This window comes from Lagopus muta, chromosome 1, assembly GCF_023343835.1.
Source record: "Lagopus muta isolate bLagMut1 chromosome 1, bLagMut1 primary, whole genome shotgun sequence".
NCBI classification, from domain to species: domain Eukaryota; kingdom Metazoa; phylum Chordata; class Aves; order Galliformes; family Phasianidae; genus Lagopus; species Lagopus muta.
This window is the reverse complement of record NC_064433.1, coordinates 52,078,578-52,105,354: the sequence shown is the minus strand read 5'-3', so window position 1 is coordinate 52,105,354 and position 26,777 is coordinate 52,078,578. Positions and strand designations below refer to the sequence as shown.

The following is a 26,777-nucleotide window of genomic DNA, read 5'->3' as shown; positions in this document are numbered from 1 at the left end:
GAAATACAAGATGTGCCAAATACATTGTGTCATGCTATTTACAATCAATACTGTGGAAACTGATTAAATTTGCTGATATTAAGAGCACATTTTCTAACGTGGACTAAAGACATTTGTTGTTTATTTGAGAAGACTGCATAACATAACAGCCCAATTTGTTTTAGAACTAGAAATCTATTAAATTTCATAATGCAAATTCACAACCTTAAAGTTCTTCATACCATAAAAAATGTGTATCACAGTTGAACAGTACTGACTGATGGCCACTTCTATAACAGCTGAGTATGGGGACAGCTTCACTGAAATCAGTGGGACTTGCATGCATTACAAAAGGCTCTACCTCTCTCCTAAAGCAAAGAATTTTAGCCTCAATTCAGCACAGCACTTACAGGATATGACTAATTTCAGTGGTGTGAATATGTTCAATTCAGCTGAAGAAATTGCTTGTGTGTCTGCACCCCTTGCTGAGTTAAGTAACTCAGGCCAGCGGAGGATATTTTGCATCTCAGACTTCACTGCCTATGCTGCAATGGCACTGATAGTGTGATACAATAAATAAATACAGTAAATAAACAACCAAGCCTAAATTGTATCGGTAAACAATTTTCTTAATAATGAAGAAAGGATTCACTTTATTTTTAAGAAACTGTTGTTAAAAGATTACATGTAAATGTTACACATGAGCTGGATGTCCCACAGCTGATGGGAATTAGTCAATACAATCACTGAAGTCTAGTTAATCATTAATTAAATAATTAATAATCATTAATAATTAATTAATGATCAGATGGCTACACTGAGGTGAGCTGAAGCACTCTCCAACAACCTTGATGGATAGCACAGTTCAATTGCCTCCATACAAATGTCTAGTAACACAGAAGCACCTTATGATTATCCTGCCTAACAGCTGCTTTGCCAGAAGGACTTCTGTCTCTTGTACGCCTGTGCTGTATCTGGCAGTCCCACAGAGATGGAAGAATATCTATGGTGACTCAAACTGTATTAAGCAATTGAACCACGTCTCAGTAATTAGTGTCAATATCTTTTTCTAATGTAAATGTATGCATCTTAACCTGGTGCTGAACTCCACTCTGGCTGTCACAGATAATTATATTATTTAATATAAGACCCTAATTCACAGAAAAATACTGTGCAACTTCCATAAAGCAAGTGCATTTTTCTAAAACATCTTTCAGAAAATGTTTTCACTGCCAACACATCTCTCTTCTTTCATTTCAAGCAATTGATGTTATACACCTGGCAGTTGCTCCCATACATGATTCGGAACATGAGCATAGGATTAGGATTTCGACCAGCATCTTGTTACAAGGCATTAGATCACAAAGCTTTAAGTCTCTATGTCAATCCTGACCTACAAAGACCAATCATAAAACATTTACTGATTAATATACCAATCTACTTTTAAAAACTGTCTTCTGTGGGCCATACAATAATAAATGATTGACTTTATCTATGAAACTCAGACAGTAATAACCATCTTTGATAGGCCAATTACACCACAGGGTATATCTTTTGTCTCTTGGAAAGTCCAGCTTTTGGAATTAGTGTGTCCAGGGAGATTGCTTCTCTGTATTCATCCAGTATCTGGAGTTCATATTGAACACTTCTGCTATCACTCTACAGGGTGTGGAGTGATCACTCTACAACTTACAAAACCCTGAAGTAGCATCCAACCTTTACTATTCTAAGCATTCGAAACTCAAAAAGCTAAGGTGACGATTACCATCCTTGTTTGGGTACCCTCATGAGCTGTATATTCTTGTTTCCCTTCCATGAAAGGCTTTGTCTTTCCATCACAGTGGTCTTTATTCTATATTCTGAACGATCCCACCCATCCAAACTCTTTTTAAACATACCTTCAGGTCAGACACATCTCTGTAGCACTGCTCGGAACGGGTGTGATCAGACAGCTGCACATTCCAGAAACAGGGAAGCTGGTAGACAAGGAAGGGGTTTTGTTTGATGACTGCATTGAAGATATCCTAGTAGAAAGAAACCAAGAAAAAGTTGTGTATGTTGTTTTTACAGTAAGGTGGTTGTTCCCTCTGAACTGACTTTCTCCCCCACATAGACAGAAATGCAAGTGGTCATGTAAAACCTACTTCACGATTCTTTTTCCTTGAAACATGTTATCAACCTAAGCGGTGACAGGTAGATCTGAACTATAGGAATAAGCTCTCTCTGGACTCCAGCAAAGTTTTCAGTACATGTACTGTGTACTGCAAGCAAGAGACATGGCTCCTCTTCTAGTCACTAGGGAGTGTAATACACCGTAAATGTCAAACTGCCTGCTGTTAGTGAGTACTGTATCACATAAAGGGAATGAAAGTGATCCTGGAGGTGTCACTGATTCAGTAAGAATTATTATGTGGGATTTTAGCTAATCCTTTATTGTTGCAACAACTATTCCACGTATTTGACTGAAAAGTTATGTAGGAAAGACCTGCAGAATAATGTGTGCCAAAAGGGCCACTTTATGCATCTATCCAGCTGGAGAAGAAAAGACACAATGGCAATCTTGTAGTTAAGCATTAGGTTGGGATGTAAACAACCTTGGTCCTTTCTGCGAAACTCAGTCCCAAAAACATATTAGCTATACAGATACTGGTGATTCAGGACCTGACTGGAAACCCAATGAAATCACACGAATCATTTGCATGAACTTCACTAGCGTTTTCTGATCAACCTGTAGGGATATTGTAAACATACACATATCTCTGTGTGTACAATAAGCACCATGCCTACTTAGCAGTGACTGATCATGAGCAGATGTAGCTCAGAAGCAGTAGAAATATCTACATATGACACTGTATTGAGTTAAAATATTCAAGCTGCTGAGCGGGACTTATTGGTACAGGTCCAGCACTACATTAACAGGGCTTCTGGATTTAATATGTGGAGTTGGCAGGAAGCACAAAGAGAGTAAATACGCATTTCTGTGTGTAGGTGTGCTATTTCTTCTCTCAGCCTCAGCTTCTCATTTATGGCAGGGTGACAGCAGCACTTTTTCCTTCACAGGGGTGTTATGACCAGGAGTACATTAAAGACCTATGGGACTCATCTGCCAGAAACAGTAAAGAAATATCTAGAGACTATCAGAACTACAATCTGCTTAGACAAAACCAGTAGGAAAAGACATAGTATGTCTGGACTTCTAATGTCTGGAGGGTTTTACGTCAAAGAAAGAAGAAAGGAAAATTAAAGCTTGAAAACCCCAATTGTCCATCTTATGAATCATCAGTGTACAGGAGGTAAAAATGTCACTATAGTATGAGAAACTTTATGAGTAAATCTCTATTCTTCTCCTCCACATTTTCCCCGGAACAATCATTCAACAAATGGTGACTGCAGGCACAATATTTTTCTCTCCTTTTCCCATACCTCATCTCCTGTCCCCTTTATACCTTCAACAGCAACCCATGGAGTAGCCATGGTCACACCACCACTTTGCAATGCCCCACTCACCTGGTCAGCCAGTGAAGTGGACAGCATGCTCATTAACTCCCTCTCGGCTGTGAGTCTCCACATCTGCTCCCATTTCATCTTCCGTAACTTATCCAGAAGGAGCAAGATAACCCCTGAAGGAAAACAGTGCAGAGAACAAGAGAGGACAGGATACCATATTCTAGTCAAAGCTATTTCCATTTATGTATGTGTTCCTCATGGCAGTTAAAACAAGGACAAGAGCAGGGTTCTATCTGTGCAGACTGCAGACTTCACTCTATACCAACACAGAACTAAAAAAAAATTCTTCATGTTTCAATACATAATTAAGGAAAAGTTATCTTGAATCCTTGAGGCAGCAGAGAAATGGTGTGCAAAGAAATGCTAGGTTACACAGACTTTTAGAAGACAAAGTAGCCAGAGTAATGAAATGTGAGAGGAATGAGAGAAGGATGTCATATTTCTATCAGTCTTCTTAACTGCTAAAGCCTGATTTCATTATGATGTAATTAGCACTGGGACTACTCCTGACAAAATGAACCTGTATAGGTGATTCACATGATGGACGTTAACTTCATGCCAGCTTTGTCATTCCAAAGGGAATTAGACAGTACTGTAAAAAAAAAAAAAAAAAAAAAAAAGAAATGGACGTCCCTTCAGTGAGAAGTGATACTCCCCACTTGATCTGAGAAGCTACAGGCTCTAAGAGGGTATTCTGTGAAATCACCACCTGCCAGGGAGTAGGTAAAGAAAACTCTGATTTATCTAGTATGAGCTCATTTCTGCCATCTTCACACTGACCAGAGATCTGTTTCCTGCAAAATCCCTTTGTTTAAATGAGTTCCTACCTGGCCTGAAACCAAGATTACGCTGAGTTAAAAAGAAAATTGTCACTTATATACAACATTTTACTCGATGTGTGTGGGGTGAAATCTGGCCTTTATCGTGGTAAACAATGTACGCTGCAAGCTAGCCTTTGAGAGTGTTTGTTGTTAAGGCAGGAAGGAGCTACAGATTGCAAAGTTACACCTGGAGGGGGAAAACTGATAACTCAAAATGCATTTTGAGCTAGCTCAGTTGTTTTTTGCTTGGACAGAATCCCTTGTGTGAAAAAAAAGGAAAACAGCAGAAGCCATGAGACTGGACTGAAGCATCAGCAAAACATTTCCTACACAGCCTCAGAAAATCTTACTTGAAAAATTAATTCAGAAAGACTTAGATAAGAGCACTGTCATGGTGAATGAGCTGAAGGGCCATGGAGAAAGAGTTCAGTGGCCTACCAGGTTGACAGGATGTACCTAGTAGGAGCAATGATAAGCCCTGTGCTGTTGCACATCTTCATTAATGGAAGGAAGGAGTGAACAGAACAGCAACGACACCTGCAAGTGATGTGAAACCAGAGGTCTTAAAACAAAATAAATAAAATAAAAATTAGAAGAATAAGAAATGCCAAGAAGCAGGCACTAGGAAAAGCTGCCTGATGGAATCTAAGATGATAAAACTAGAAGTGATGAGAATGAGACTGGAAACGTAGTCTGAATATTTAGGAAAAAAATCTCATAAATCCTTTGTGGTGGAATAACCTAAAAATGGCAGATAAAATGCATTACTTCACTTCCAGTCCTTAAAAACTAGACTAAACAAAGATTAGCAAATACACATGGAATGATCCTGCACCGGAACAAAAGAGGTTCTAGTTCTTTTCTGTCTTCAGTTACGATGGCATGGCAAATTCTTTCATAGGAAAAGTGATACTATTATGAACAAAAAGAAAACCTCTTCTAGTAGTGAAACCTGTGGTCTATTTTAGTTCTTTTTCCTATTGAGTCCACCTGGTTTCCAAAGGTGCTGGAACAACTGGAGGGATCCCCTTTCAGCTTCAGTCAACCTTCCTACTTCCAGCTGTTGGATTGGAAAGGGACATATTGTCAGAACATGCTGTAATGCATTCCTGCCAGTGTGTTTGTCATCTCTCCAGCATAACTGAAGCCTATTTGGAACGCGCAGTGTGCATGAGTTAGTTCCTAGGAGAGCCACTGTGCACTGTCTGCAATTCCAGATCAGTGTGAAGCAGACTCTTTGCACTGCAGCAATAAACTAAGTGGGATAAGCTCTTCTCTGCCAGTGTATTTTTTCCAGTTAGCAAAAACTGCCAACTTTGTTTCAACAGTGAAATATAACAAAGGAAAATAAAGAATAATTGTAAGATTCAGTTAACTCTAGAGTAATAGATTTTGTATTTTATGAACAGTAAAACACTCTTTTGTTAACAGTTTTTTTCTCAACTTCTTTCAGTCACCAACCTGGGGAGCAAAAGGGGAAATGTTTTAATATGTGCAGTATTCTCCTTTTTTTTTTTTTTTTAATCTTCCACTCTTATTCCAGCAGCAGGTAATGGTGCTGCGGCTAAAGAGATTATGCTGTCCTGAGGGGCTATCACAGGAGCAGCTGAGAAAAAAAGAGGTAGACGGGGTGGAAAACTGGCATATATGTAAGAGATGATGTATTAAATCACGATGCAATTGGGGCTATTGAAAATATACACAAGCTTTAAATGGTCCATTGTCCAGACTAATTTGGATGTCATTTCTATTTTAATTCATCTGAAAGTCTGGCTGTAACACCTTTGTGCACTCTTTGTTCTGGGCTTCTTGCACTGTAGAATTCTAATTTACTGCTGCTGTAAAAGTAACTACAGGTGAATATTTGTAGCACGTTCAGATATTTACTCATTAGCATTAGTGAGAATAAGATCATTATTTTCCGAAGAGGAAATTTCATACTGTTCACCCAAATTAATAAGTGCAATAGAAAGGAAAAAACAGGTGTGCTGGAAACTTTTCAATTGTTCATGCAAAGGGAAAAGTACCTTTTCTTCAGTACAGAGCACACCAGTTTTACTTCTGTATTGTTCTGTTACCAAAAGCAAATGTAGCAAATGAACTAACTCCAATCTGTGCAATTACTGTGCAGGCAAAGTGCATGAAACATGGAAAGGGAAATATTTGCCTCAGGAGCCCCTACTCTGAGAGTCAAATTGACTGAAATCTCAGACTAAATTCATGTTGACATGCTGCTGAACATAGGGGGAAAAGGGACTTACTCTCAGCTGCTGGACTGGTGGGAAGAGACAGGAGGTAAAAAAAAAATCAAAGGAATATTTTATGAACATCTGGCCCCAGGCAGAGGGACTTCACATCTTTTGATGAGTGCAGCATTCTCCTGCCCTAACCTACCTAAGAAAAACAAAGGGAAAGCTTGGCAGCAAATACACAGAGAAAAGTGGCAAACCAAATGTCTCATGAGTATGAAACAAACTGATTGGTCACAGAACACCCCAGATTCCTGATCAAGAGGTAATACTTCAGGCATATGCAGAGGTGCAAATGACTCAAAGAGTTCTTGAAAAAAAATGCACTAACACTAAACATGTGGAAGACATCTACATGTTCAGTTTTTACTTGAATGACATTTTCTTCCCCATCTTGATGAGATTTTGTTTGAACTACCAAAACACGACAGATTCTGAATCACTAAAGCAAACAAAAAATGGAGTTACTTCAAAAAGGTATTTTCGGGACACACAACAGAAAAAAAGACACCAAACAACCTTAAACTGAAAAAGGGAATCTGGTGAATAATGTGGATACAACAGGGCAAAACTTCTGCATGAACATCTTTGGACTGAAACACACCATTTTGGAAATACTACAATTTTTTATTTTGCACATATGCGAAACAACTCATTCTAAAATATTCTTCCCTTCAGTAGCAACACAAATTCAAAAACTTGTTGGAAATGACTGGAAAATTGAATGTTTTACTTTGGGCTTAACCAAAGTTTTGGTATCATCTGATTTTTCTGTCCTTTCTTAATTTACTTGGAATCAATTTTTTTTGTTTCTCCAATGCTGTGACCATGCAACCATTTCCCTGCGTGTTTCCATGCTTCTTTTGTGTGCGTGTGTGTGTGTGTCTTAATCTGCTCCAGGACAAAATGCTTCATTTTATTTTTCCAAACAGTAAATTGAAAGTTTTCAGAAGCATCAGCAATTTCCCTTGGAGTGCTCTCAAGCAGCCTCACCTCTTGCTTCGGGAACACAGACTGTGTTTTTTTCCTGAAATTCACAAAGGAGTTTACAGTAGAGTAAGAAGTAATAAACAATGTTTTAAGATAGAGCAGAATCACTCATAGAGGTTACGGTGAAACTTGACAAGCTTTCAAATGCAATCAATTTATTAAAATGGCCATTTTAAAGTGGCTGAGAAAATACTGTTGTGGGGAGAAAAGGATTATAACCACTAAGAAATCTGTGAGCATTGCCTTGCCCATTTCTTTCAGGTGGAACAGGATGCTTCTGTGAGCTGTTTAGGCAATGCCATATTGAGTGAGTAGCATCACAGTTTGTCCTTGTAATGCTTTTAACATTCATCTCATAACTGTGCCTAAATAGTGAACCATCTAGATAGCCAGTAGACAACAGTACATTGTTGCTTCTAAAATACAAAGCATCAGTGAGTTTTAGAATGATTACTAGGATTTTACAACTTCTAACCAGCATACCAAAGACAGAACACCAAGCTACTAAAACTTAGACTATTCGAGAAATAATGTTAGAAAAGGGTGACATGGAAATTTACTACAAAATGAACTGTTCCAGAGATTTAAGGCAGTACAAACAACAGCAAGCTGCCACATAATATGAAATACATTTGGTACCACACAGTTCAACCTTAGGTGGTAAGGAAGAAGTTCGCATTTCTGCCATCCCATATGAAGTGCTATAACAGTGCCAATTCCTTAGTAAATCAGCAAGTAATATCACAGAATCCTATAATCATTCAGGTTAGAAAAAAGAGCACTATGATCATCCAGTCCAACTCTTAGCCCATCCCCACCATGCCCACTGACCATGTCCTCAGTGCCACATCCACACGGCTCTGCAACACCTCCAGGGATGGCTCCTGCACCACCTCCCTGGGCAGCCTGTGCCACTGCAACCACTCTTTCTGAGAAGAAATTTCTCCTAATATCCAGCCTGAATCTCCTCTGGTGCAACTTAAAGGCATTACCTCTTGTTCTTTTAATTACAGTTTACTGTACCTGAAATAGTTGGAAGTGCCCAGGGTGCAATGCTAGCAATACGACTAAGTCTTTGCAGGATTAAGGTCCAAACTGCTGGTTTTGCTAAGGACTAGATTTGCAATACACTGGGTCAGTCCTCTACAGCACTGATTGGTAGCCTCTGCTTTCCATTCACAGTATCAAGAACAAATACAGAAACACAAGTTTATACCTGCTAGGGACTAAAAATGAAATTGAAGCTGTAATTCCACATATTTCAGCATAAACAGATACCATAATGGTAACTGCACATGCCTCTAAATCTTCATTTTAAGTCTCTGTGTGGATGAAAATCACTGCTTAACCACTTAAGGTAGAAATAACAGATTACGTTACTTTCTATACAATTTATTTAACTGCTGCTTATAATTTGAGTAGCCATAATAAAACTACAGTTTATGTCTGTATCTTTTAACACAGAATGACCAAAGGACTCTCATTCTCATCACAATTTTATGGTACCCTACCACGTAACTTAATAAGCACTTACGTGCACCAGCCTTATTCTCAAAGAAAGCCTTTCACATCTAATAAAAACTTGCAGCGATACACAGTGCGTTAATTGAGAATAAACAATGACTCCACATTTGCAGATTTCTCTCAGAAAACAGAACAGGGTTGAGAAGCAGTTTTGAAATGGAAAGTGGGTGTCCCTCTGGGCTTGGTGACAGAATGCAATAGCCCTTGTTTTCTCAGCACAAGTATTGAAAGCGAAGCTGTGGTAAAGTGCATTTGGAAATTTAGTGCACTCACCCTGTTGGTAACTGGTTCCTCTTGAAGCATTATAAGCATTTTTTTTATACTTGCTGATGACCGCTTAATGAAATGGAATACTTATTTTTTTTTCTTTTTTCTTTTTCCCCTTTTTCCAAAGTATGATGCTTTTGCTTAGGCAAAGTGAAGGTGTAGAATATACTGGAAATGATCCTACCTTCTTACAGAGCTACTGACTACAGCTCAGAATTTCCTCGTTCACTGAATGTTTCCTTATCGTGTAGATGTTACTCTTTCTGAGCAATATGATACAGATATGTAAGCACTGTAAACTTATCAGCCTTCTTTTGCACAGAGCCAATGCTGTACAAAGTCATACATTTTCCATGCACAAATTGCTGATCAACTTTTCCTAAATTTTAGAAGAGAATACAGTATGGCTGGCAAAAGAACAAATATAAGCAAAACCAAAAAGGGAAGGAAGAGTTGTCATCTACTCTGTCTGATTTGTGCCCTATGGACGACAGCAATGATATCACCTTCCTTGTTTCCATGTGTTTTCTGAACCCCATGCAAGGAGTAGTAGATGATAACCACCTGTCATGAAGCTCCTTACACGGGCTTTAGAAAGCACTACAGTTTTATTATAGCCTTTAAGTTTCACTACCCTTGTGAGCACATAGAGAGCAGAGGTTATGTTATAAAGGCAGTGGAAAGCAAAAATTCCAGGGACTTTTCAGTTGGTAAACCAGAGATATGGTGTCCAAGAGAAAAAAAAAAAACAAAAAAAACCAACCCATAATAATAATACACACCTTAAATTCAATTTAAAAAATGATTGGGGCAGCTTTTGTTCAGAAAAAATCCAGAAGTTGTAAATCTCAGTTAATACATTTTAACATCAGATGAGCAAAAGGAGGTTTCAGCCTCTGTATGCTGCAGCACAAGGGCAACGATCAATTTAAACGGAACACTGGACAGTTGTCCAAGGATGTAAGAATCTCACATTATTGCCATGCAGAAGAATCACCTAACAGCGACTCAGTGTGTATCTCTTTGAATATCAGGGGGTTGTGATGGAGGTTCCAAAAGCTAACACTAACAGAATGGTCAGGTATGCATCTTACGTAAAGCACTTTGACTCCTGAGACCTAAAAAAAAAAAATTACATGGGAGAAATGTGGAAAATTTTTACAAAGTTTTGAAGAACTTTTCCTCTCTCCAATATTAAAATTGCAGTAGGCTCTTACACTGCAGATTACCTGTGATTTCATTTGCTTGGGTGTTTAGGTGACTTCAATCAAGAAGAAAAAAATCCTATTTAAATACCTGTTTCAGTGATGAAGTTGGAAAGGATAATTCTTACCTATTACACAACAGAGACCACAGGATTTTTCATAATCAATTTGTGCTTTAATTAGAACATAACTTCTAGAAAAGCATTCAGTCTTGATTTAAAATTTCCAATAATGGATAATCTGTCACAAACTATGACAACTTATTCCAGTGCATAATTACCCTGATGAAAGATACATCCTTGATTTCTAGTTTGAACATGTCTTCAATCTTGCAGCCATTTGATCTTGCTGAACCTATGCTGAATTGGCAAGCCCTCTATTAGCAAATGTCATTTTTTCCTGCAGACACTAATAAGTTATGATACAGCTATCCCTTGACTCTTCCCCAGATGAGCTCCTGAAGCCATAAGTTTTCCAAAATTTACTTTGAACTTTGTTGATTTATAGTGTTGATATAAAGTGTCCCTCTTTGACTTGTGGGGATTAGGTTGGGGCAAGTGGTTAAACCTACATTTTAAAACACATTCATTTCAAGGTCAAGAACTATGGAATGTACACGCACACACAATGTTCAGAGTCAAGGCCTTTTCAGAGGAAGCTGGCTACATTCACATAACCTTGGCTTTAAAGATCTAGTTCCCGTCCCTTCAGCTCTCAGACACAACTGTTATTTTGTATCTGCATTTCCCAGTGTCCTACATAATGTGAGAACCCTGTTACAGTTTTCTAGATCAGAGTTTTTAGCATGGAACTGAGGGTCTCTGTTATATGGATCGGTGAATCTGGCACCAGGGCATGTGGGAATATTAGCATGAAGTCTTCTGATGCGGTGTTGATGGGCAAGAAACAGGAGCCACAGTGTATCCATTCAACCTATCCATTCAACCTACCAAAAGTATTCCCTGGAGAGAACTAGAACCAAATTACACTCAGTATTTATTCTTTTTCCTGAAGGAAGCCAGGTTGGTACCTAAGAGAAACAGGGTGCCAACCTAATTTCTGTACCCTGCAGATGATCAGAAAGACAAAACTGAAGAGTGAACTAAGGAGCTGAATTACCTGGCAGTGCAGACATTCAGTATGTAAGAAGAAAAAGTCTGTGCTCAATTAAAAAAAAATAAAAATCTTGTACTTGTACTCGAAATGTCCCTGTTCAGAGTTCACAACAAGTATTTTGACAACTGTATTACACCTGAAGCTAATGTTCAGCTGATTATCCATCCTGGATTGATTTTCATGTATCTTCCACTTTTTTTCTGAGTGTGACTCTACGTGCCATTACATTAAAACACAGAAGTGAGAGCGAGCATTACAATTATGTGTAGATATGTTTGGAAAATGGGATCACACAGAAAGTTTATTTCCATGACTAAAAAATGAAGATATTTGCAAGCATTTTTTTTCTGATGAAAGCAAGAACATCTTCCAAAGCTAATCTTGGACTGCCCACCAACAAATCATCTACCTTTAAAGGGTATATGAGGTACCTCTCCAAAGCATCATATATAACACTTGTTGAAATGTCCAAAATTTTACAGTGTTTCTACTTTGGGCAGAAACAGGAAAAGAGGAAAAATGTATCCTGCACAAGCGATGATTATCTTGGCGGGCTTCTAATATTAACAACAGTCCACAAGCTTAATTATAGGGATGGGTACAATGACTGTGAACCACTTTCAACCTCTCATGGTCAACAGTTTACGGTATCTTTGGTCAGGTGTTCTGAGCAGGAGGTAAAAATGTGGCTCTTGGACTGAACAGCCTCTTAGTTATTCACTCAGTTAGATGACAACGAATTTGGGATTTTGCATTCAAAAGCAATCACATTTTTTCTCTTAATGGACATTTTATTGACTGGATTAGATTTGGGATAAATAAAATGTCCTAAGAACTGGATTAGGGGAAGGAAGGCAGCAGCACAGAATGAACATGCTACTAAGATTAACCATGTACTTTAATGCAATGATTTCAGCTAAATGTTAGCTGCAGCTCATTTTTCTTGTCCTATCACTTCAATTCCAACAGAAGAGAGACAGGATTAGGTTCACAACAGAGGTACAGCAATGCATTAGTTTCAAGAGAAAATGAATGCAGAGCTTTTTAACATGCTCGTAGCCAAAGTGGTGAAGTATGGCTCAGATAGGCAGACTATGAGCTGAGTAGAAATTAACTGGGACTCCGGGCCTAAAGGAGTTGTTTTCAGCAATTGTGTTCAGCAATAAAACATTCAGGTGACGACCAGTTGCAAGTAGTATTCCACAAGAGTTGATACTGGACCTGATATTGTTTAACACATTAATTAGTGAGCTGGAGATGAGACCAAACGCATCTTAAACAAATTCACACAGGATACCAAATTGGAGGCAGCGGTCAATACCCTGGAAACAGGGCTGGTATTCAGAGGGACCTTGACAGGCAGTGCGCAAAGCCTAAGCTAAATTTCATATAGTTTAACAAAAAACATCCTGTACAGGATTCTTCCTGAATGGACAGTATGGGCTGCAGGCTAAGAGGATAGAAGCTCCAGAAGCTCCAGGAGTCTTGCTGGATAGCAAGTAGAACAAGAGCCAGTAGTGAGACCTTGTGGAAAAGGATCCTGCCTGATCCAAGTTACCTGTGATTCTACGATCCTATTTGGGAAAGCTTCTCTTTTCATCACCTCTGCTAAAGCCTTGAGAACAATCTGTTTGCATAGTGTATTGCACTCCTCCCATCTTCCCCCAGGCCTGCCTTAACAAAGACAGGCGGAAAAGGGACGGTTGAGGACCTAAAGTAAGAAAAACTAAAGCCAAAATGTGGCTGAACATAGAGACAGAGGAAGGACAAGGATGGAAAGAAACAAATGATCTGATGCTTCTAAAATCTTACTGTTAACTCAGTTTCGCACTCTTTTTTTTCCTTGGAACATCTGCAAATAAAGCTGCTCGATTTCCTCACATACTGAAGATTTTTTTTTTTGAAGTATGGATTTGTCCTGAAGCTAGCTTGCTTAATCGCTAAAATGGTTAAAGCATAGCAATTTCTGTAGCCTGTAGCCACTAAGAGAGTGATCTGACTGCAACCACATTCAACTGTTTTTTTTTTGTTGGCACTTTCTACACACAAGCGTAGAAAGATATCTTAGTTACCCTGCTACTTTCTGTGACAAGCACCACACTACCCATTAAGAATCCAAAGATGGAGTCCAACTGATGGTTAAAACCTCTGTTTCTGTATCTACAGAAAAGAACAGTCTTTACACAACTTTATGAGAAAGTGAACTTGCACTTCAGAAGAAAAGTACTGGTTTTACTAATACTATGCATGTGTATGGGGTTCTCCCACTATGTAATAGAAGACTTTGTTCTTAGTTTAGGCTCCTCTACTAAGCTTTTATGTGCAGATCTTAAATTTAAATTTCATCAGCTAATGATGGTCTCTCTACAATAAAGACAGGGCATTTCAGAGTGCTGGATAACATATGTACTCATCAGGCTATGTGTGTTCACATAAAGAACCCCTATCGAGCTAGAAGCACCATGTTTCAAAAATATTCCTTAAATGGATTAGTTTGTGATAGTACGTAAATATATTTATGTACATTACACGGAAATATACATTATGAATCTGGGTCAGAGCAGTAAAAAGCCCCAAACTTAGATCATTTAATCAACTAAAAGTATATACGACATTCAGCATAATGGAAACTAGAGTCTGATATAGATTGAATGCTGTTGTTTCTTTATCACAGGTTTCTGAGGAGATGAAAGTTGTCACTGTTTCAAACAAAAGTGTTTTTAGAAAAGGCCTGATAGATTCAATTGCCAAGAAGCAGAGGATGTATCTCAGAGAATGTAATGAACAGAAGACTAATTCAATCACAGCAATGCCATTATTACGTAGACAGGCCTTTCAAACAAGAGACACCATTTTCAAAATCAAATACATATTGACCCATGTTTCAGAAATGTCAAGCATGCTGTAAACAAGTTCTCAGTATATCACATGCTTTAGAAACTGTTAGACTGAAAAACAAGCTGTTCTTTGAAGGTAGTCAGCTTTTAGATAGCTTATTTTTAAGTGTAAGCTACAGACTATATAGACAGCAGCAATCAGGGTGTAGTCTTCAAAATCTGAATTATCATTTTAAGATTCCCACCATTGACAGAAACAGATGAGATTTCCTCTCGCACCTAGCAGCAACAGTATGTTGTCACCTCCTAAACTACTACATGTATAATAATGTGTTTGATACTGTACATCAAATGCATTTTTTGTGCATTATAAAGCATATGCATCCAAGTACGCCTTCTACTGATAACAGCACTTACTGAATGAACTCATAGTGTCTTAAAGAAGAAATAATCTAATAAAAAACTGCTACAGTTTGAATCTGAGGAGGTGATGAGAGTGTTACCTTTTTTGCCTTGACACTGCTGTTGGAATTATTTTTTCTTTTTTTCTGTTTTTTCTTTTTTCTTTTTTTTTTTTTAAACATCAAAATGTAGTTTGCATCTGTTTTTAAAGGCTCCTGTATTTAGAATCAAATCTAATTACATCAGTTCCTGAATTACTGCTACAAGGCGTGGTAATGGGAGGCAGGAATAATGTAATGACTTTAGAGCATGGCTAATCTAAGTCAGGTCCTGATGGCAAGCACTTCAAATTTCAATAACCTGTGAGTTCTCTTGACTTGTTCACCAAGACAATTTGGAAAAATCTCATCCCTTAAACAACCACTACATTTCTGTCTGCACCACATGGAGAAAAAGACTAATTTTAATCAGAATTTATGGAACATAATTGGCAAATCACTGCCATATCCAAGTGGTTCTCACAGAATTCTGACATCTTGGTATAGAACTACTTCTGGCTAGCCAGAATTAGACAGAAATAACTACTTAAGCATTAATAGTGAGGGTTTTTGGAAAAAAAAAAAAAAAAGAAAGAAATGATTAATTAATTGAAAGTGCTCAGCAATTTCTAGGATCAGATCCATTATTACACTGCCACGAGTAGAAGGGTACATAAAAGCAGTTACTGCGTTTCCAGCCCAGGTTCACAGACTGTCATGACCCTCCTCACACCTGCTCTGCATTGCTTTATTACTCGTTTGCTTTCTGCACTGAAGATGCACAGTATCATCAAAAAGCAGTGTTAGATGTGATCTCATCTAGTCTTATATAAACAATCTGCCCTACACTTGCCTTTATTCTCTGTAGTTGTTAAATATTATGCAAAAATGACATAACATATGCTTCCACTTGCAATTCATCCTTCATATGTCCTCTCTTCAGGCTAACAATTAAGGAAAGATTCATTCTAGCTTTCTTCCAGTCATTACAAACATGGAAGCAATAACGCACGATGCACATGTAGGCAGGTAATTGTTAGGTGCTAGCCGTTGCCTTCTGTTCTCAATCCACAGATCTGGTAATGTGACATTCCTCAGTGTGGGAGCTATCTTCAGCTCAAGCTGTAAGACTCCTCCTTACAGCACCTCACAGTTCCACCAAGGCAGTGTTTTTAGACGAGCCTCAAATCTTTAGGACGGACTTCTCTGGTTCAGGAGTCTGAAATCCCTTGGGCTGAAGTTTCTGCAAAAACTTCCTGGCACCCTGATTTCAGAATTGGGCTGTCTCAGGATAAAGTGGCTCACATTCCTAGGTAATGATGTCCCTAATCAGTTCATGATTCAGAGCAAGGTGAGACTTTCCGACTCTGAGACAGAAAGGAAGAGGAAACTTCGGATTTGAAAACTGCAGCAGAAGCAGCAGCGCTACATTTCCAATGATAACTGAAACAATAACACAGAAAAGAGACTGAACCTGAGGCTCTTTAGCTTTTCTGACAACCTCCCCCTGCAGCCCTGTCCCAGCCTTTTAGGCGCTTGTCCTTTCCTCAGTTTACTGCTGTTCATCCTGTTCTGTTTCCCACTAATTTTCATTGTGTCTATTTCAATAAGAACTTAACAAACCCACAGATGAAAGGGTCACTCTGAGAAATGGTTCTCATGCTGTGGCATGATAGAGAATGAATTCTGAGCTATCTCAATAATAGTGGACATTTTTTGTCAAGAGACTAAATTCGCACAGGTCTTGAAAACTGCCATGAATACACTGCCTCATGCAATTTAGTCTGATCCACTCTTTCCATCTGAGAGGCTCAGGGTGCGATTCTCAGCTGCTGTAAATTGGCCCTGCTGCAGGGAGGCAGGGAAGCCAAGGGGTGATGTATGCCAGCTGGGAAAGCGGCTTGAAATCATGACAATGGAGTTCCAAGAAACTGCTATTAAATGCTATGCTCCCCCCATGATGGAAAGTATAATGCAGACAAAGCACTAAAAGCTTTTATGCTGAGAATTTCTTTGACAAGGTATTTTTCTGAGGACTAAGATGACTGCTACTCCAGAAACGAACATCAAGCCACACAGAGCAATTCTGGAGCTGTCAGTTTAACATCTGTAAAGAGAAAAATCCTCCTGCAGCTCAGGCAATACTATTGGAAGCACAGTATAGTCAGTGAATGACACAGATAACGTGAAGAGTTTGATTTAACTAATGTATGAATAATCTTACTGCAAGTTAATTTCAGTGTAGTCAACAAAATAGAGTGGACAACATATAAAACATATTTGATTAAGTAGATTACTGAGTTTCGATCAATGAAGTATAGGAAAAAATCTGCATTTTGTGATACAGAAGGAATAGTATTTAAAGGGTCTGGAGCACAAGTCTTATGGGGAGTGGCTGGAAAGAGCTGGATTTGTTCAGTCTGGAGCAGGGGAGACCTTATTGCTTCTACAGTGACCTGAAAGGAGATTGTAGTGAGGTGGGGGTTGGCCTCTTCTGCCAGGTAACAGCGATAGGATGAGAGGTAATGGCCTCAAGTTGCACCAAGGGAGGTTCAGGCTGGGTGTCAGGAAAAAATTCTTCTCAGAAAGAGCGGTGCTGCAGTGGCACAGGCTGCCCAGGGAGGTGGTGCAGTCACCATCCCTGGAGGTGTTCCAGAACCGTGTGGATGTGGTACTGTGGTCAGTGGGCATGGTGGGGATGGGCTGGCTGTTGGACCAGGTGATCCTAGAGGTCTTTTCCAATTTTAATGATTCTATGAGTCTGTGATTTCAAAATGGCCCAACAAAGTGAATGCTATCTCAGATAAAGGATGGGTCTAAATAAAAACATTTTAAACACATATTCAGTTGTCTCTGAATTGACTTTTGAGTTTGGTCTGTTTTTTTTCTCACAGAGCATTATCATGGACTAAAGTAAATGTGCAAATGTGAAACAATAATAAAAACCAACCAATCACAAATCTTTCCTTGAAAATCTGTATTGGGTGTCTGGAGATCTGGTTTGCGAACAGAGGAACAGAAGAATGCAAACGCTTACTGGGTTTAAAGAGCTGATAGAGAAGGAATAAAAACACCTTTAGCTTTAATGTACCTGTCTTCTGGGACTCCTAGCCTGTATATTGGCCAGAGTGGCTCCAGTGTAGAAAAGTAGAAGTAAGTGATAAACTATTTACTTTAGGAATAGGGAGAAAGCAGTGGAAGAATTCTGACTATGACAGATGATCCTGCATCAAATGTGGCAGGGCTGGGTCTTTTCCTTCAGACTGTAATAAACATTCTCACAAGAGCAAAGTCCATCTGATGGCTTCCCTCTCATCCATCTCCACTTAACTCATTAAATACTCCACGCTTTGGGGGCCCTTTCACTGTTCAAAAGCATGATTCTGCACAGCTGTATATCTAAGTCATCCCCATTGGGCCCATTGTCTTTTTTGAGTTTTTTGCTTAAGAGTTATTGACTACCTTTACACCCCTCCCTTTAGCTTTCTGAATACACCTGTCCACAGTGCTGTCATCAGTGTCAATTATTTTCATTTGCTGAACACATCAAACAAGCTCCAGTTTCTTTTTCTTCTACCCTGAGAGATTTATACCTCTAATCTCTACTAGATTACTGAGGCAAAAAATGAATTCAATTAAAAAAAATTATAGTAAATGATGCTGATTCTGTCAGTAACACCACTTGCTATCTCTCATACATTGCACTGTTTCCCTCAGTGACCTCTTGTTTCATGTACTTGAAAAAATGTCATTCCACTTATTACAGTCACCTGTCAATTATATAACTGCACGTGAATTGTCTGGAGAACAAAACTGCAAGCAGTCTAAAATCATGTGCAGGATTACCTTTGGCCTGGCAACTCTGTATTTACAAACACTGCAAATTAACACACACTGTGTGTGAAAGGCTACTGACATTCAGCTGTTTTTGCTTTTAGAGGGAGTATTTTGTGATACACTGACATTTGGTAAAGCATTTAGATTAGTAACCTAAACCTAAAGCATTTCAACATTTATATTCGAATAATTGCATTTCAGATACTATATAACATTTCTGGCTCAGCCTAACGTTATATGGATGTGCTACATTTCTCTTGGACAGCATTAAAATGGCAGAAAGGAAAAAGTGAAAATGCAGCAGAAAGAAAGGAGCTATATGAGGTGGTCATCTCTCAGTAGAGCAAAACATATTGCTTTGTGGTGTAACACTGAACATTCGACATTGACTAGTTTGGTTCTGTATAACAGAAGCTTTCAGACTCCAGGACAAATCCATGAAATTTAGTTCTGTCTAATGTGTTTGGAGAGTGGGAGCAGACCAAACCTTCACATATGCAGTCTGTTTTGGCAAGCAAAGAACCAGGAAACAAACAACTTCTGCCAAAATCTTATATCCCTATCAGCCCATATTCTGTCAGGCTACACTTGAACATTTTCACTGAAGAGAGATGCCTTGCAGAGGCTGAAATACCGATTCACAAAAACAGGCATGATTCCTTCAAATATACAAACGACTACAGAAATACAGATGACCCAGCTAGAACTGCATGTAATCCTTTTTCTAGTAAGTCTGTTTAATTCAATCCAATACATTTCTGCAAAGCAAAACCACTATTATGGTAAATCATTTTCTGATAGTGCATGGATATTTAAATGGACTCATCTTTTCTAAACAGAGGCTTCACCATCTGTTCTGCCCTTTTATTACAAATAGAGGAGGACCTAACTCTCTGCAACAGCATGTAAAGTCTAGCATCAAAATGATTTAGATATACGTGTGTGTTCTTTATGCACCTGGTATGTTTTCTCACACACCAAACACAAATCAGTGAGAAGACCTGTCTCTTGTAAGCTAATACATTCTCTGATCTAGTGCCTTTATTCCTTTCTCATGGCACCAGAAATTGATGGCCAGTAGTTTGCATTTTATTAGGACAATTATGACCCTGTTGCCATCCTGCAGGAGTTATATCTTTATTGGGTTGACATTTTGTGATACCATTTACCTCTCTACAGAACACGAGGCCTCATTCCTGTTCTTTCTGTCTTGCTGTGACTATATACGCTTCACCACAGACAGAAATGTTGCAGAAGTGCTAAGGATGTGTCAGACAGCTGAAAGGCTGTCCTTTCCCCAAGTATGCCATACAATGTCCCTCAAGATCATTTAGAGAGGGAACATATTCCCCTCAGAGTAGCACACGAGCAGAAACTCCAAAACGCACCACACTGCATCATTTTGACTGCTTTCAATGGCAAATCTTGCAGTAGGTTATGAAAGGAGATGTGAGCTACTGCATCTCATACTCTGCACCAGAGGACTGATTCCACGCACAAAGCAAATGTTAACTCAAAGAAAACCCTCAGGGAGTACCTGTGTTGTAGCCCCTCCCAAGCGCTGGCCAGGGTCGATGGTTCTTCCAAAGGTTGCCCAAATACCAGTCACTCTGGTTCTCCACTAAGCCAAGAACCTGCTGCCCTGGAAATGAGCACATTGCAAGGGGATCATTAGAGAAAAGTCACTCAGCCAATGGAAAGCACACACAAAATCTGAAGAGGGACAGGCAGTGGCAACAGCAGACAGCAGTTCTGAAGCTGCCTTCCTTTCATGCATTAGGAAGATGCCTGCTTATATAACAGAAAGCAATCCTGGCACAGCAAACTCAGCACGGCTCATTTCTTTCCTTCTCCCCTGGCTAGTCTGAGTAATTAAACACTGTGGGAACCTTTGTCATGCTGACAAAAATATATCACCCAGACAAATATGAATGCTGCTTGATTTTGGAACACAATGATGGAGAATCCTCCTAGTGAGAAGTAAGTGTTGGTAAAACGATCATCTAATATGAAGATCTGTTTATACTCTGATGGAGATAACATAATAGAAGAACAAGGCTCAGTATAACAAATTACTCTCTTCCCATGCTCTCCCTGCCTCATTCCAGGGTGGTTTTTTTTTCAGTCACAAAAGAGATTCTTTTAGCTCAGGAAAAAACTGGATTCTAAGGGTTTACCTACGTAAGTTGCACTGCTTTAATTTAAGAGATTAATTTAAAAGTCATTTAGGTAAGCCTATGTGGAATACAGCATAAGAATTATGATTTCAGTTTTAAATGGACTTATTTTGGTTCAGCTTACATTGATTAGCAGCTGGCTTCAGCTAGGGTAAAACGTGCTTTAAATCAAATGTGTCTAGAAGGTTTGCACTGCTTAAAAATCAACTGAAAAGTGAATGTTTGTATAGATAAGGACTTAATTATCTATTCTGAAATGTGCTGCATAAAATGTAAATAAGACAAGTGATTGAAATGATGCTCTGGTGATGGAGGACAGAGGGACGGGAAGACTGCATTTGGATCCAGTTAAAGGAAGGAAGGGGAATGGTGTATTGGAGAGGGCACCATGACTAAGACTGAAAATGGTTTTGCAACCTTTTTAGAAACAATTAAACATCGTGTCTGAAAGCACATTTTCAAATCCCAGCCACGCTCACATAACTGAGTGCATGGTCACAGCAGCACGTTGAAAGCAGCAATTTATCAACCAACCTATGCCGGTTATGTGGGACCATAGCTGCACCATTAAAAATTCAGTATGGTCTAAGACACAACTAGGTTGAGAAGCAAGGCATACAGACAGACTCAATTTTATAATCAGCTGGGAAGACATTGGTGTAGGCCAGATGATTGGGATAGTCTCCTGTGGTACCTAATGCAGTGGAATGTCAGTAAGCCTCGTGTCTCAAATTCTGTTTCAGAGGGTGAGCAGCAGTGAGTGGCCAGTGCATATAACAAATAAATGAAAACTGCACATTGCAAAAGCCTTCAAGGAGTGAACGGAAATCAATCCAGAAATAACCTTGAGAGATTACCAGGCTCACTCTATACCACTGTTCAGGATCAACCTGCTCTATCCTAATCATAACATACCAGCCCTCATTTTCTGATTCTGTCTCTCCTTTTGCAGTGCATATTTCATATTTTGTTTTTCACATTAAACTCCTTCATGAGTTTTTTAAGGAATGGAAAGTCTAGGGGAGAAGATAAAGAATACCATACATTCTCACCCCACTGGTGCTACTTAAAACTGGTAATACTAACAGAGTGCAGCGTGTAAGAGAATGAGCTGAATTACAAATTAGAGATAGATACATCCAAAGCAACTGATGCATAGAAGATATGTTCTTTCTCAATACAAATAAACTGCTGCATCTCAACTGTAGGACACCCAGAACACGCTGAACACAAATAAGGCCCCATGAGCCATATATTGAAAGGAAACAGGGAAGGGGTCTCGACTGATTCATACAAATCTTAGCTAAAAAAGGCTTAAGGGCACAATTTATACTAACATTTGTTGATACCACGCTGGAAGGTTGCATGATCTTTATAACCACTCCCCTACATTTGAGGTAGAATAAATCAAAATAAGGAACTATAATGGCTAGCAAAGGATGAGAAAAACAAAAAAATGCAGGTGCATCTGGGCTGCAATGGATTGTAACAACTAGTAGGAAGAGAGTGACCCTGCTCATATTCTAACAGCACATTTCACAACTCAGCAGTCCACAGATCCTTTGCAGGATAGCACCATTAACATCAAAAGAAATGTTTGAATTTCATTTGCAAGTGGCAGATACCGAACTTCCTTACCAGGGAGCAACAATCTGCTTTCATTATTTTAGCCCCATGCATTTCCCAACAAGTCAGACAGCTCAGCCTTCAAACTGATGAATAATAGGAAATGAACAAACCTTGCTGCTTGTTAATGGTTTTGCTTTCCCACCTACTAGTTCAAAATCTCAGTTCTGACAATGTACCCCTGAAATTCTTACTTCTTGATTATTTCTCATGATAAGATAAAGAGAAAAGACTTAGGAGATTACGTTCACACATATTTATAGCAGCTTTATGGTTTCCTTCCCTATTCCCCTTTATTTTTGAAGACGCCACAACAAATCCTGCTCCCAGTATTCTTGGAGGTTTCATACAGCACGTGGATGAGGGCAGCAATTGACATCATGTGAGCTTTGGGGCTTAGATACACAGATCAGATAACGTCACTTAATGCTGCATCAAAACTGAGCTGAAATAACTGCCTGCACATGCCCTTTTGGCTTGCTATAAATACAAAATAAGATGTGATACCTAACACTTTTAAATTTGATTTTGCATTGGTCTGGGAATCCACACATGTTCAGGTACTCTCCTAGGGCAGATGTTATATTGCTTGTCTGGCTCTTGTTAACCTTCCTGGTGTCTAAAGATCTACCGGGCAGATGAAACAGATGAGCAGATGAGCTTGTAGAAAGTTATAAAGAAACATCTAGTATTTTGTCTTGTTATATTCCTATTTTCTCTAGCCTGGAACAGTGTTGCTGTCTCTGCCAAAGAAGAATGTATGTGTTTTTCCCTTTACGTCTCCATGACTGACTTACGGCAGAAGTGATCAGAAAAACAGAACTTTGGTTGCATGGTTTGGTTGATGGCTCCAAACATTTTCTTTGTTCTCAATCAGTAAAACGAAGTGAAATTCAGAAATATACTCTGGGAAAGAGATGCCAAAACATTTTGATCTAAAGATATCAAAATAACCACTTCTAAATGTACAACCCCACTCATTTCAATATTACCATTGTGACACATAATATAGATTCATTATATACAAATATACAATGTACAATATATATCCCATCTATCACATTCTATAAGCTTAAAACATCCAAAACCTCCACAAAATCATAAAGTTGTGCCCTTTCAAATTTTGAGCAAATAGAAGGATTTCATTCAAAATTATCACCTGATTTGTTTTTTTTTTTTAGTATCTGTATTTTTTATAGCACTCTGACTAGCAAGTCTGAGCATCAGCAGTCATTTTGTTTTGTTAAATGCATCATACAGTTATCAAATTGAGGCACAGGCCAAAGTGATGTATAACATCAAACAGAGAATTTCCCCATTCTCATCTTGCCTCCAATCACACTACATTCTGAATTCAGACTTTTGGAGGGGAAAGACCAATGCTCCTTGCCACTGTGGCCTTTTGTAATAAGGAAGCACGAAGGAGTTACTTGAACTATTTCTCCAGCAAATGAGAACACGGTGGCTACCATAATAAATCTGAATTGTTCAGCTGTCTGTTTCTTCTTCTTAAGAATTATTATAATAAAATACCGTGACTAACAGCAAAAGCTCTGTCATTGTTTTCTGCTCTGGCCCTGCAGTTATGATTAAGTGCACTTCTCTCCCTCTCTGTTACTCCAGGCACATGTTAGCTTATGAAAATGAAGCTGTCTTTCTTACTTATTTATACATCACCAACATCCAGACAACAGAAAACAAGGCTATAAGGAAGAAGGCGACAGACTCTTCAGCAGGGTCTGCTGGGACAGAACAGGGGGAAATGGTTTCAAACTACAAGAGGGGAGATTTAGACTGGATATAAAGCAGAAGGTTTTTACAGTAAGGGTGGTGAGGCACTGGCACAGGTTGACAGAGAGGTGGTGGATGGCCTGTCCCTGGATACACCCAGTCAGGATGGAGGGACTCTGAGCACTCTGATCTACCTGTAGATGTCCCCATTCATTGCACGGGAGTTGGATCAGATGACCTTTAAAGTCCTTCTCAACTCAAATGGTTGTATGATTCTGGCGTGGCCATGCTGTCAAGGCACTGAGCAGGCAGAATCACAGCCAGGTTGTCCCTTTTGAGGCAGCACAGTCTGGCTTTGGGACTGGGCTTCTGTAGAAGGCAGCTGCTTGGATGGGTGTTTTGCACAGTACGGCTCCCAGACAACTCACCTGATGGGAAGAGCATCTCTCCTTGCTAATGCTTAACTGTGGCTGGAAAGAAGTTTCCATGGAAAAAAACAAATACTTCTGAGCCTGTCAACTCAATGCCTTTGATTCAGTTTACACTTCATAGATTTTTGGTGGCTAACAGAGGGGAAAGCATGTTCCTGCAATTCAGGAGTTGAAGGGAACTCAAGATCTCATTTCAGTCCTGATACTGATTTCCTGGGTGACACTGCACAAGTCACATAACAGCCTCCTGCTCAATTCTCCATTAATAATAACAGTGGTAACAGTAATCCCTCTCTCACTTTGCCTGTCTCACATATTGCAGTATAAGCGCTCTGAGGTAATGTTATTTTGTACTGAAAGCACAACAGCAACTGTATGCAACCAGGCTGAAGCTCCACTGAGCACAGTACTGTCCCTTCACCAGCAGTGAGGAGCACAGCACAGGGCAGCTGGATGTTGGCACTGCTCAGCAGTGCACCTTCATTTCCCATGGCATGACTCATGTGAAGTAGCAGGTTCTGATTATATTGAATGTGGTTTCTGGTTGTTTCATCTGGTGACCAATAGTTTCCACAGTGGAAAAGAGCAAGAACAACCTTTTCCTTCTCTTCTCTTTATGACTTTCCTGATCTTAGAGAATTTCACCTTATGTGGAATCTTCTGTACAATCAACCTTAAGCTCAGCTTTGGCCTTCAGTTATTTTGCTATTACAAACAGCAGTAATAATACTAAAAATTATAATAAATATTACAATTACTTTCTACTACTTCTTCAGTTCAAAACATTTTTTCTTGTCTTAGTCATTACCATGTCTATCACGTGACTCCTCTGCAAGCATAGTTAGAGCGATGGCTCCACTGCAGATATTTTGATTGAGCTGCACCTTCAGTGCTCATGACATTAGGCTGTTTCCAGAAAGGCATCTTAAAGGGATGGGCAGGGTGGAATGCCACCTTTGATCACCCATGACTAAAAGATGAGGTGATAAGATTTCAGCACAGCTCTTGTATTATCACAGTTTAGTGGTATTTGGTAGTGGCCTTAAAAAGGAAAAGCAAGTGTAAAGTATTTTTAGTGCTTACAAATACAAAAAAACCAACAAATACTACACTGTGGAGGTTTTTAAAGCAGAACAGAGCAGAACTCTGTCTTGCTACTTTTAAATACTTCAACGGTCATGGTTTAGGTCATTAGGAATTTAATACAGACATGAATGCTGGAGCTGCAGCCAAGTACTACGACTGCAGCAATGCATGCCTTCAGCATAAGCTGAGAAAAAAAAACAGAAGAAGGATTCAGTGAGACTTTAAGATTCAAGTCTGGCTGAAATCAGGAGAACTGCAATTAGTTCTCCCAAAATGGGACACAGACATAGAGAATAAAAAGGTATAAGGAGGGAAGAGGGAAAAGGTACATATTCAAAATGCTAGCATATTTCCAAATTGCCCAGTACTAAGTCTGATGAGGATTGTCAGGACTATTAGAATATATAATAGTACAATGAGGCTGGGTTATTTTGAATCAGAGTTAAAATCTTTCATTAATATCCTTTCCCTCTACTTTCCTTCTCCATCCTTCTCCTGATTTGTTTTATCCTTTAAATATGTCCGTAAGACACACTACTTTTCTGAAATGATCATAAGATCTGTGAGGACACGTGCTTTGCTGGTATAAATCTGTGTGTCTTCAGTGAAATTAGTGTAGTTATGCTAATTTATACCAGCTGAATGAGTTGCACTTGATGTTAGTCTTGCCTGAGTGATGGACCCTTCCTCTATGGCCTTCCGGTCCCCGATCCTGCACTAGTTGATACAAGGTACGTGGCTTCTAAAATCTTCCACTTCTTCTGCCAGATATCTCATCTGCCTCTAAAGATCACTGCCAGTCTCAAGCTCCTCGTCCTCACTACTGATGACCCGCGCAATTCTTGCTCTGTCTATATCAATTCATGTTTCTTCCTGTTTCCATACTCACTGTTCTATTTTATTTGCATGCCCTCTTCCATCCCTAAAAAAACCTCTTGTTTTCTCACATCACAG

At 39.1% G+C, this 26,777-nt stretch overlaps 1 protein-coding gene across 2 annotated transcripts in view; it reads right to left on the bottom strand.

Annotated features, from left to right (window-relative positions):
- LARGE1 (LARGE xylosyl- and glucuronyltransferase 1) overlaps nt 1-26,777 on the bottom strand; it is a 279,750-nt gene that overhangs the window by 42,994 nt on the left and 209,979 nt on the right. For both annotated transcript variants that reach the window (XM_048933508.1, XM_048933516.1), the window contains 3 exons: nt 20,310-20,414; nt 3,487-3,599; nt 1,878-2,003 (listed from right to left, as the gene is read on the bottom strand). In XM_048933508.1, the coding sequence (XP_048789465.1) occupies nt 1,878-2,003; nt 3,487-3,599; nt 20,310-20,414 (344 nt within the window). The remainder of the gene's footprint in view (nt 1-1,877; nt 2,004-3,486; nt 3,600-20,309; nt 20,415-26,777) is intronic.